We start from the raw sequence: 13,002 nt of genomic DNA on the forward strand, positions 1-13,002 counted from the left end.
CCCTTCAAGGGGCAAGGTTTTGCAACAGTACTGCTCCACAATTCAACTGAGGCTGCAAAATTCACTTGCAATATCACTGTCAGCTTCTTGCTATGCACCAAGGCTATCACTGAATTTCTTCACTACTGAAGAGATGAACAAGCAGACATCTGCAGCAGCCTATTGTAAATGTCAGTCACAGCACTCGCTAGGACACAACTCACCCTCTGCTATGTCAAGGAAGTCCTGAGCTTTCCTCTTCCCCTCCAGGATTATAATTGATCTCTTAGTTAGAAACCTACTCCTAGTCCTACTTCTACACAGCTAAATATATCCTTAAGGCTACTTCTTGATTACAGACATACATTCAACTAATTGTCTATTGGTCACAAAGAATTTAAATCCACCTCCCAGCCACAGTCCATCTCAGTCAGCACAACTTTAAACAGGACATGTTTAACAGAAGGTATCCATCTTCCTCAGCCTCTTCCAAAACAACTCAAGTCACACCTTGTTGGGTTGTTGGATGCTTTTATTTGTCACATGTAAAAACACTACTATTTGTGTTTGCAGGTACCTCTTACTGCATTGCAAGTCACAGCTCCAAACACTGAAGAACAGAGAAGAGTTTATGCCCAGTGTTAGAAGGTCGTGGCTCCAGAGATGTTTACCACACAAAATCCCACTGGGACTGTTCTAGAAAAGCAGTAGAGCATTGCAAGTAACAGATCAGAGCTGGTGAGAACACTAGGTAAAGGGGTCATCTAGGGGGAAGGGAGAGGACCTGCAAACTTAACTTCTTCCTTCAGCTGCCCTTATCTTTCTAATACAGGAAACTGTGATCTAAACAGGTGACTAGTGCTTTAAATCAGAACAGGGTTGTATGATCCAAACAGCTTAGTTGATACGAGGGTTCCTGAAGTTTCTTCCAGCAAAGCGGGCCTTGCTGCCAAGCTCCTCTTCAATTCTGATGGAAAGGCAACAAAATGCTGGTATGAGCAGTCAGTGTAGAGCTGCATTCGCACAACTGCGAGCCTTACACTGGACTACTTGATCTGCCTGGTGCTAACAATAATACAATACTACTAACAATACACAGTCACAAGTCCATTCCCTCCAGGTAGCTTCAGAACTCACAAATACTCCGCTACATTGGTTGCTACTCCTAAGTAATCCTGCTCAAACACTTCAAACTCTCATCCAAGGGAAATATCTCATGCAGAGAGGAGGACAATTTCTCAGAGAGATAATATCACAGGATGCTTTGTATAACATTCCTATTTTATCTCCACTTTGATAATAACTAATCCAACTCACCATTGAGCCAACCACCAACCCAGAAACATCTCTGCCGGTGTCAGTTTATGTACTTCTGCATCTCAGAAACCAAGCAGCTTAAGAGCAAGCTGGATCCAAATGCATTAATGCAGACCTATTTCATGTCCTAACTCACAATCTTTTTCCCACTGAGAGTCTCACCTCAACAGCTGGTTGTACTTGGCCAGGCGCTCAGATCGGCAAGGGGCACCAGTTTTGATCTGAAAGGGAACCAAAATTCATCAGTAACTACAGCAGAAGCAAGGCCACAGATGCAAATAGAGCTACTCTATTCAGATCAATCAACACAATGGCAAGCTTTATTTCAGCATCAGTCTATGAATTCCTGTACACTCAACCAAGATAGAGTTTGGGAGAAGTAACCATTGTTCATTCACTAACAGATTCACTGCCTGGAAATCCTGACACACCTAATGGCATTTACTCAGATTTTTTTTTTTTTTTAATTCCTGGTTAAAGGTGAGTTTACACAAGATAGTATGTTCCAGTGTCACATTCCCATGAAGCAGATGATCTTCCTGCATATAGAAGCAGGAACTCTTCATGCCTTAAGTCACAGAATAGCCCACCTGCAATGCATCATGGCTTCATCATCACATTATCTAATCAAGCAAGAAGGCAAGTTACAGCAGCTACAGACACAAACCTGACCAGTGCAGAGACCAACCACCAGATCAGCAATGAAGGTATCTTCTGTTTCTCCAGAGCGGTGACTCACCATCACACCCCAGCCATTGGATTGGGCAAGCTTGCAACTGGAAGAGATAAGCAAAGTGTCACATCATCCTCATTTGCATAGCAGCCTTTGCTCTGGTGAGACTGCCAAACACTGGGTATTCCCAGATTTGGCAAGGCAGAACTGCTCTTCAGTACATGTGAAAGCTTAATGCCGCAGAGCTGCTTTTACACGTGCTTACACCTGGTGTCTGACATGCCTATATGATTTGAAGGATGTGAAGGTACAGGTTTTACTTGCCAATACTCTGAGTTAACAATTGTTCATCCCTTCACAAATGCCTCATCATCAGATTTCTATTCCATTAGACTCTGTTCAGCCCCCTCAGCTATACAATTTCTTATGCAACACAGGATCCCTTACCCTAGCATGGTAGAAAAGGGAGAACTTACGCTTGCAGAGACTCTGTCACAGAGCCAATCTGGTTGACCTTAAGGAGCAGGCAGTTGCAAGATTTCTCCTCCACAGCCTTGGCAATACGCTTTGGGTTGGTCACAGTCAGATCATCGCCAACCACCTGAATGCCAACACTGGCAGTGAACTTCTTCCAGGCAGCCCAGTCATCCTGGTCAAAAGGGTCTTCAATGGACACCACTGCAGAGGGACAGAAAGAGCTTTAGGGCACAGGCTGCTTTCAAACAAGTACTACCCACTCCAACTTCCAGGAAGCTCACTATTCTTGATCTGCACATAAGGGAGGCTGCACCTCAACTCTTCCTTCAGCAATCAATCCTTATTATCTGCTACTAATACGGGCCTGGAACTTTGGAACTTACATGGGTAGTTCTTCACAAAGCCCTTGTACAGATCAGCCAGCTGGTCAGGAGAAATGTATCTGCTGGGATCATCAGGGGATTTGAAGTCCAGGTCATATTTTCCATCACGGTAGAACTCTGAGGCAGCCACATCCATGCCAATGACAACCTTGTCAGAGTAGCCAGCCTTGCCAATAGCAGTCTTCAGCAACTCCAAAGCTGAAACATTGGAAGATAACTTTGAGATCTTGTTGAACACCTTAACACAAAGCTGTTCTTTTGCTAGGAGAACATTCACTTGGGCAAGAATTTCCACTACTCCCTACAAAAAGCCTGAAGGCCACACAGAAAAGGATCTTCTGAAATAACTGGAACAGGATACTACTTGAATACTGTACTCAAATTTTAATACCCCCAAGACAGCAATTGCTAGTCTCTTTAGGCAGGACTACAGTCCAAAAAGCTGAAGACTAGATGATACTACATCATCTTTCAGCTTTATGAATGTGGGCAGAAAGCAGTGACCATACTTAAATCCCTTTAAACCCCAGATCAGGTGCTGTTTGTAACAGAAAGTTACACCTAAATACTGACATACAATGCAATGCACAGCTTGCTACTGCACAGGGCACCTCCTCTTCACATCTGCTGTTCTCCTCTTGTACTGAGGAGTTAGATTGCCATTCCTGTACAAGTATCTACATACTACCCACTATGCTACTCTGCTTTAAGCAGAATCCAAGCAATGAAATCCAATACGTTCACAACCTGGAAGACTCTTTAAGCATTCCCAACTCCAAGCCTAACTGTCAGGTCAGCCAAGCTATTTACAGTAGGAAGCTTACATGAAGTGTTTTTAAAAGATACTAATATGTCATACAAGCTGCAAGAGCAGCTGCTGCCAGTAACACAGATTCCTTGGACTGTAATAGTCATCCAAAGTCATCTTCATTGAGGTCTGCTAGTGTACAGACCTTGTAAAAGCTGCATACTCCTGCAGGACTCAAACACACCAATTTCCAGTACTGGCTCCTCACCTTCGGTATCAGAAAAGGCAACTGCAGCTCAGAGGCCAACAATATAACTAGCAGCTTTAAACCACGCAAGTGATTACGGAGTTGTAGTACTGTACTGGCCTTACTATCACCTCCACACAGAAAGCAGAAAATAAGCCCTTTCTGGTGCACACTTTTTTGGTAGGAACAAGCATTTGACTTCCCATAAGACAGACTGTGTCCCCACTTCCCTGAAGGCCTCTGAACAGAGCTGTCTGGCTGTGGAGGCAGTGAATGCTTCAGCCTCCCAAGTTGACCTGAATGCAACCTCACACATTACCTATTACAGTTAAAATGTTCTTCTTTGTCAGCAAAAAGAAAACCACAGCAATTCCACTAAACTGTGACTACTGACATTAGAAAACCTCAACGACACACTGACATGCCCACACCACCCTTTTCAAGTGCTAAGTGCAAAGATTGCTTAAAGCCAGTACAGAAGTGGTAAGGAAGGCACACCACCTAGATTGGACTACATCCATATAAGATCTTAGAAATCTCCAGAGCAGAAGCAGAGCAAAGAAACAGCAGCAACTGGTTAGGTCTCCTCCCACACTAAGATCATTTTTACCTTCTTTATTTTCAAGGATATTGGGGGCAAAGCCACCCTCATCACCCACGTTGGTTGCATCCTTGCCATACTTCTCCTTGATAACATTCTTGAGATTGTGATAGACCTCTGCACCAATGCGCATTGCCTCCTTGAAGTTGTCAGCACCCACAGGGAGGATCATGAACTCCTGCATAGCCAGCTTGTTGCCAGCGTGGGAGCCACCGTTGATGACATTGAAAGCCTTGGAGAAATCCAAAGGAAAAGTCATTTAACATATTTCATTGTGAGCAGACAACAGCAAGAGATACTTCACTATCAAGATAATTTAACCCAAGACCAAATGGCATTGCAAGCACTTGGTCAGATCATGCCTCTAGCTAGTCTTATAAGGAAACTTACAGGAACAGGCAGAATGACTTCGGGGTTTCCAGCAAGGTCAGCAATGTGGCGGTACAGGGGGACACCCTTCTCAGCAGCACCAGCTTTGCAAACAGCCAGAGACACACCCAAGATGGCATTGGCACCAAATTTAGCTGAAATAGGAACAGATCGTATACAGAAATATTACATTCTCCTGAAGAGATTCAGCAATATCAGCACAATCATGGTCTCTGTTAGCTAAGTGCACAGCATAAGCCATTTACCTTACCAGAAGCAGTGTGCAGTACATTAGAACTATTCAACAGCTTTAATTTTTCATGCCTCAATACAACACAAAACCCACTTACATTTGTTCTCTGTTCCATCCATTTCCAGCATCAGTTTGTCTATCTTTTCTTGCTCCACCACATTGACATTCTGCAGAGAGAAACAGGCAAAACACTGTGTGAAGAGCAACATGGCTCAGAGAACTCCCACCTACCCACTGCAGCTTTATTCCCTGGCAGGCATTAGGAACTGCTTAAGCACAACTACCAACAGTAATCTAGTTCTTACTGCTATCAAACAGCAGCTTCTTCTGGTCACTTCCAACACATCACAAGGCTGACCTAAGCTTGACACATCAAAAGCTTCTTTTATTCTTTGCATTCAGAGCTGTAAGGCCAGGCTCTCACTGTGGACAGAGTTACACTACTATGAGCCTGACCTGGGGGAAAGCTCCCATCTGTGAGCTCTGCTCCCTTACTGCAGGCTCAAAGACAACTGGCTTACAAGCCCATCTGTAACTCAATACATACTGTTAGGAATTGTAGCTGAGGATGTGCACTTTATGCATTATCACCATCTTGCCCCGTCATTTGCAGCTAAGGCTTAGTGCTCACAAAAGGCACAAGTGTCTCTCAAGTCAACTGCACGATGATTCATTTAAGACTACCTTCCAAATTAGCCTGGACAAAACCCAGCCACCATCATTGTGCCCCTCCTCTCACCCCCCTCCCCATTCAGCCACCCTTTCAAACAGAACGCAGGTTGCATCTTAAATGCACTGCACTGAGACTTCCAGGTGCTAAAGTGCTGCTGCACACTGCTGGAGATTCTTTTGATTAAGTGTTAGAGATGCAATCATTAAGGGAAGCAATTACTGTTGGTCAGTTTTTTCTCATGCACTCCAATACACAGGCTAACATCCCCCAGGTAATGCAGTTCCTGTAACTACTTCTAGAGAGAAAACACATCTGCTAGGATGCACTGGACTGGCATTAACTGATGTTAGCAGAAGACAGATTGCTCCTACCTTGCTAATCAGTGCAGGTGCAATTGTTTTATTGACGTGCTCAACAGCTTTTGAGACACCTGGAAAGAACAAGCAAATCAGACACTGGTCAACCACACTTGTTATGCAGGCATTAGTAGATGATCTCAATACCATCTCAATCTCATGCTATTCAAATCCCAGTTCAACCTGAGCTCACTGCTGAACATGTAAAGACACCACCTCAACTGAATGAAGTTGCATGAAGTAATCATCTAGAAATGCCTGCTGCAATGTTAGTTGCAAAACCATGCACTGGAGAAGTCTGTCCAAGTGACAAGGTTGCACTAAAAGCACATCCATTACCTGTGTGCACAATGCTGTCGCCAGGAACTCGTTAACATATTTAACAGCTCTGGATACACCTGACAGAAGCGAAATGGACAAGAGAATCAAGGAAGAGATGAAGGCTCACAGCCAAAGACAAAAAAAAGTCAATCATGCAAGAAAAAGCAAAGGTCACAAATAGAGAAACAGACCTACAGGTCCCCAAGTGTCTGACACTGAGCAGTAGTCCAGAAACAAAAGAGTTCAGAGGGCAGAGAAAGTTGTGCAGCAGTCAGCCAGGCTGTGTTTTTGTTCTTCCCACCATGGTTTGATACTGCAGAATCAAATGCAGACCCAAACCTTGAGTGGCCAAATGACAGCATTTAGAGCAGGTTTTAGGATAGCCTACCATTGGCAGATTCTATGAGTGGGGGAAAGGAAAAAGGTTTTCCTGGAAGTTAGGCATCCAACAGCTCAGGCATTTATTTGCCATCGTTTTGTAGCACTACTGAAGCATCACCTTAGCACATGTATTTCACACTTGATGCAATGCCAAAGAAAATACAATGTCTGTACCCAGATGTAAGAATTCAAGTGGGCTGCTACCACAGCAAGGAAGAGCATGTGAACACAGCACCTTTTTAGTCTTTGTGGATCATTGCTAGGTAAAAACAAGAGCTCCAGCATCAACTTCTTTCCCATAAGCACAGATCAGTTGCCAGCTACCAACATCAGCCTAAGGAATGCTGTCATCCCTGCAGAGCATTTAAATATCCCTGGAAACCTAAGCTTCAGAACCTAATAAATGCTGATTAAGCATACCCTGAACTGCATTAATTGCCTTTCAGACATTTAAGTCTAGAAATTTATATTACAGAAGATCTTCCAGCTATCTATAACTCATTCCATATGGTGAGGTGTTTCTCAACTCGTTATTTGCCAGGTGATACAAAACCCTGAGCTGTGACAGCCTACTGAGGAAATTCAGACTATGCTGTCTAGTTAACTGCCCATGAAGAAGTGGCTACAGGATCAGGTTTAGCAGCTCTAAGCACACACACATTTAGCACACTGAGCTAAGTACACATTTATATTGCTCAGGGAAAAGATGCCTTAAGTGGATAGCAGAAGCTCTTCTGTTCTTTGGTATATTCAGTCATCTGCAGTTTATTTTGTACTGCAGCAGTAGTCATCATGGATCTTAAGCAGTAATTACCACTCTGACTGCTCTTAATAGGCACAAAATATTTCAGCTTACTTTCATCTGCCTGGCAAGGAAAGTTTGGAGTAAAGACAATTAACCTTACAACTGAGAGAACTGACTGTATAGAGTTGGAAACTATCACCAATACTTTTACATCAGCAAGTTAAAGTGGGGTCCTGCTGTCCAAGTCCTAAAAGTAACTGAAGAATTGCTACTAGGAAGTTTATTAATGTCCTCTTCGACACTGTTACTCGTTTCCCTCTGTGCTACTTTCTACACCAGTCTGTTGACTGGTTAGTTACTTTCCAGGACATCAGTCCACAGGCAATTAAAATATAATAACTAAAAACAAACTTCAGTATTATGACTATCCACAGTGAAAGACAAAGGTCAAATGGCTTTAGCTATGATGCAGCCTGAAATGGAAGCATTTCAGTGGTTCCTCTTGTAGTGTTGCATGTTTCCCATTGCCAGCAGTTGGCATGAACTACAGATTCAGGACTCTGCATGTTGGGATCTAATGAGTGTCTACTGTGACCACTGTAAAACATTTAACAATAGTGGTTTGAATTTTTTCTATTATGAGATCTGGTGACTAGCTGCAGTGAAGCACTCTTTGTACCTTACAGCAACATGTAAGGCAACAAAAAGTGCAACAGCTAAGTATGTCTCAGCATGCAGTACTACAGACACACTCAGCCAGCTGGCACACTTGAATTCCACATGCACTGCTGGAAGCAGTCACTCTGCCCAGGCCTCTGGGGAAACCCTGCAGTTTGTGCCTTACCTTCATTCCAGTTGCACAGCCTATGTGCAGGTATGCATATCTTACCTTTCATCACTTTCACCTCATTGCCATGCCTTGTACAGGCTATGGGAGGCAGTAAAGGAGCCCAGGTTTCTTCTAATGCAATCTAGCCTAACTTCAGCAGCAACGCTTCCACTGTAACTAGCCAAGCCGGGCACCCATATTCAGGTTTACCTTTTCCCAAGTAGCGTGTCTTGTCATTGTCACGAAGCTCCAGAGCTTCATAGATTCCAGTTGAGGCACCGCTGGGAACAGCAGCTCTGAACAGACCTGTTTATAACAAAAAACAATTGCCTTAGCACATGGAAAACCACCAAGCATGCTTCACCCACATCATCCCAACCTACTGCGTGCTTCCACCCACAGAGATAGGGGAGGTCATAGCTAAATCAGATCTTAGTGACCCTACACAATTTGTCTGCTCCATTAGTGTCACCAATTCTACAATGTCTCCCCACAGCAAGCTTTCACTCCCTCAGACAAATATATATTCTCTTCCTGTGTGAATTTCAACTGCGTGTTTGGAAAGCTACCCATTCACCTTCCAATACAGCAGGTTTATTCTACTTTTTCTACTATATCTACTTTTAAGGCCAGTCTAGCCACTGAGCTCTTAAGCTCTTGTGAGATGTGGCACATGAGACAATTCAGGGACCTGTTTTGCTCATCTGAGCTCTTCAGACCACTCATTCTTCCAATTAAGGGTGCTGAACTTCAAGAGCAAATTGGAGTCTGTTTGGCCTGTTGTTCAAAGATGCCAGCCTTCCATCTCCTGCCTTTCCCTTATCCCACTTAGGCCAAGAGCTTAGCAGGGGAAATCTCATTAAATGACTGCATTAATCTTTTGAGGCAAAAAGATCAGCTATTTAGTTAGTGTATTACTGCCATTGTATTTGCTCATTCCACTGAACCACACTGGTCTGTGTCTGTATAATGCCTCTGTCAGATCCTATCAAATATGGTACAAACAACTAACAGAAGCCAAGGAAAAATCATAATAATCAGAAATATAAGATGTTATATGTGAAAACCCAATTAGAGAAGATGCTGGGTCCTGCCTAATTACCTGTGCAGAGAAGAAAACCTTACCCAAGATTCAATTCCACAGCAGAAGACCTTCATTACAGAGCTTGAGAATTTAAACATGCTTAAGTGCAGTCAAACAGACTCAAACGAACATAGAAAAACTAAGTCCATTAGGAACTCCTTAGGGACAGGAAGAAGGTGTTAACTAAGTTGGCCAATGCTATCCAAGTTAAGCTCAGGACAAGGGGAGGGAGGCACATGGCACTGTTTGCATTAACACTTGTGCAACATAGAGAAACATTTACTAAGGACTCACCCTTGTTGGTGTAGAGGTCTACCTCAACAGTGGGATTTCCACGAGAATCAAAGATTTCACGGGCTTGGATCTTAAGAATGGACATCTTGAACACCTGCCAAAAGAGCTGAGCATTAATTCATAAACAGCAGTGACACCAGCAGTCACTGGAACAACTCAGAAACACTGCTTTACACTTTAAGTAAGAAAACATTTAGTACTTGACTGGAGCATTACACAAGGAGGAGAGGAACCTCGACCTAAGCAGGAAGAACCATCTAAAACCAGAAGTTTATATGCTCAGCATATAAAAGTAATCAGTCAAGTAATCCCAATACAGGAAATTTCTGCAGCTAGTTAGAATTCTTTTTGCTAAAAGACTCGAGGGCAACAGCTCTTAGTCTGCACAGCAGCTGTCCAGAGCCCAACGTAACCTGTCCTGAAATAGAAACAGACACCCACAGCTCTAACTAAGCACCAGCAGTTTTGCCCTTTCTTAAAAGGAACATATACAGGAATAGCCTTTCCTCTCACAGGGAAGACAGACCACCACAGCCTTTGAGAACTTCCTCCTGCCCCCATCTCACATCCCTACTTAAGAAAGGAATAAGTAAGGAATGCCTTATGTAAGCTTAGATAGTACTTTAAGAATCAAGTCAGATGAATGCCTGCAAGCCATGGACCAGCACCAAAACTAGTTCATCTGCAGAGAAAGCTCAGCTTCAGAACCATCTGGAAGCCACCTTCTGGCATGCCCGTGTGGGTGGCAGCTCTGTATGACAAAATGGTCACGAATCTCCCCTCAGTTACTGAGACGAGGCTCTCAGCAGTACTGCTGCTTGTACCAACACAGGAGGAAGGCAGTTTCACCACCTTTCTTCCTTCACAGGAAAGTTTTCCTCCCCCACATTAAAAGACAGGTAGCCATTCAGTTTGTCCCCCTGGAACAAACTGCCCTTCAAACTGCCTTGCCTCTGAGCTGTATAAGGCAGCTCAGATATTTTAGACACCCTCTGCCTTACTGTAAGGCTCACACCCTGACAGACGATACAACTGTCCTAAGAAGCAGAGCAGCTGGCTCCAACTGCCCTCCACGCAGTCTCTACTTAACTTCAATCAGTGAACATACAAGCTAGAGACAAATCCCTGCAACTTCCATGTTAGGAGTCTCATCTATGCAGATAGAGCTTTCTGCTACATTCTCCAAGCAACCACTAAGAAGAACAATCCCCACTTATCTGTGATCAGAAAAATGCTTTTGCAGCTTCTTCTACTGGCACCTGGTTCTGAAAAGGAAGGCAAGGCACAGCAGATCTGCTACAAGACATAAGGTGCTCTGTTCTCTGAGAGCACAGGCAGCTCACAAGGAAGTCTCACTGCAATGCAAGAACTGCCTGTTCACCTTCACAAAGGTGTCACCCCAGCAATACATGCTGGAGCTTCCACTGGTACCCCAGATCTGACATTACTCAAATGTCCTTGGAAATGACCTCCCCAATAGTCCCTCCCTGTTTCTTTCATAAGGAGGCATTTCACAGCACTGCACCATTCCAAGAATTCCCTGCGCTTTGCACTGCTGTATTCAAGAAACTGTTTTCCTACTGAGTTTTCCCCTGGGTAAAGCTGGTAGCATTCAGCTCACCACAAGCTATGGAGATGTGTTCTGCCTCCATCTGTGCAGATAGATGAAGGACCCACACACAGGCCTAGCTGCAGGAAGGCTAACTGTACACAAGTTTGGACAGTTGTGCGGCCTCTCCAGACCTTTGTACTTTGTGAAGGAGCTAGCCAAACACGCTGATAGCAGAGGGGTCGTTTATGCACATATTGCCTTAAACCTTGTTTTGTACTCTAATCTGCTAGCAAGGTCAGCGCCTCCCGTTGGCTTCCCAGGCCTCGCTGGCAGCAGCCATGTTGTTACCTCCTCCAAGGCCACATTACAGCCAAGGCATCAAGTCCTATCAGTCACCACCTACTCCCTGATGCTGTGCTCTGCACAGGGAATGCAGTACTCCAACAATAGAGCAGGCTCTAATTAAAGTTACAGTGATTTGCAAGCTCACTGCCAATTTTATTACCAAGAGATTAATGCATGAAAGCTGTTTTGCAGCCACGTTTCTCTTAACACGTGCATTTCTCTTCACACATCACTGCAAGAACCAGTACGGAGAATAAAAACCAGTAGTAGTTTGGCCACAGAACTAGCCTAATTAATTGAGAGTGCTTATCACAGAGCTGCCATGCAGTTATCAGTGACGCTTACACGCTTTAAGTCTGCAACTCTCATACGACCACCCTGAAAAAAAAATAACCTTACTGCTCATTAATCCTTTACCTCACTGGCTTAAATCCTAGCCAACGCTCTGCCTGGACCAAACCCGGCACCTCCTGCTCTCATTCCCGCGTCCCACGTGGTTTCGGCTCACCAACGCAGCACGCTGTAAGGCAATTTAACACCGTGCGGCACGGGACGACTCAAAGCCTCACCGACTCCTTTCTCCCTCATCAAGATGGAGGCCTGGATCCGCAGCCTCGTGCTGCGTGCACCGCCTGCACCGCTTCCTGCCGCAGCCCTGCCCCGTGACTCAGCCGCGTGTAACGGCACACAGGCCAAGATCCCCTCGGCAGCCGCGGTTTTTCCGTACACGAATGCCCGCAGATAGGCATCGCTTTACGGGGGGCCGCGCCCCGCAGTGCCGCCTGCAGATAAACGGGATTGAATCCCGCCCGGAGAGCCCAAGCACCCAGATTTAGGCGCTGACGTAAGACATTCAGTATTTGACATGAAGCTGAAGGACATCCAGCGCCGCTAAAGAGGGGATAGGTCCAAAGCGCGACGTGCTGTTTAATCATTAAGAGACAGATGTTAATCGCCGCCGGGACGCACCGCGCTGCCGCCCCCCGCAGCCCAGCAGTTAGGCACGGGGCCCGCAGGCCCACCGACCGCCCAGCTCCGATCTGAGAGGAGCGGCGCTTGTGCTTCACCCAGCCGGGCAGCAGCACGCAGCTCTGCACAGCTCAGCTCAGTTCCCCCCACCGCCGCCCTCTTCCCAGCCCACCGCTCACCTCTCCACACCCGGCTCAACGCTAACTGAGAACGGGCAGCTGAGCGCACGCCAGCCTATACCCACCTCATGCAGATTAGTTGCCCACCTCCCACCTTCTATTGGCCAGCTCGGCCACCTACGGCTTCTCTATTGGGCGATTCTAACGCATGCTGATCTTCCATTGGTCGGCACCGCCTCGAGCCAGCGGCGATTCAGAGGGCGTGCGCTACGTGCCGAGGCTGCCTG

At 45.3% G+C, this 13,002-nt stretch overlaps 1 protein-coding gene across 2 annotated transcripts; it reads right to left on the reverse strand.

Moving 5' to 3' along the window:
• Positions 1–493: 493 nt before the first annotated feature.
• On the reverse strand, positions 494–12,876 carry ENO1 (enolase 1). Of its 2 annotated transcripts, none has more exons than XM_010722759.2 (12): positions 12,776–12,876; positions 9,731–9,824; positions 8,563–8,658; positions 6,092–6,150; positions 5,145–5,214; positions 4,816–4,949; positions 4,435–4,657; positions 2,830–3,027; positions 2,446–2,647; positions 1,964–2,072; positions 1,459–1,517; positions 494–946 (listed from the first exon to the last, which is right to left on the reverse strand). In XM_010722759.2, the coding sequence occupies exons 2-12, from the start codon at positions 9,813–9,815 to the stop codon at positions 877–879; spliced, it is 1,305 nt and encodes a 434-aa protein (XP_010721061.1). In that variant the 5' UTR covers positions 9,816–9,824; positions 12,776–12,876; the 3' UTR covers positions 494–876. The 2 variants fall into 2 exon arrangements, with proteins under 2 accessions (XP_010721061.1, XP_010721062.1); XM_010722760.2 differs by lacking the exon at positions 6,092–6,150 and adding an exon at positions 6,416–6,474.
• Between the last annotated feature and the right edge of the window lie 126 nt (positions 12,877–13,002).

Source organism: Meleagris gallopavo, chromosome 23 (assembly GCF_000146605.3).
Source record: "Meleagris gallopavo isolate NT-WF06-2002-E0010 breed Aviagen turkey brand Nicholas breeding stock chromosome 23, Turkey_5.1, whole genome shotgun sequence".
In the NCBI taxonomy this organism is placed as follows: domain Eukaryota; kingdom Metazoa; phylum Chordata; class Aves; order Galliformes; family Phasianidae; genus Meleagris; species Meleagris gallopavo.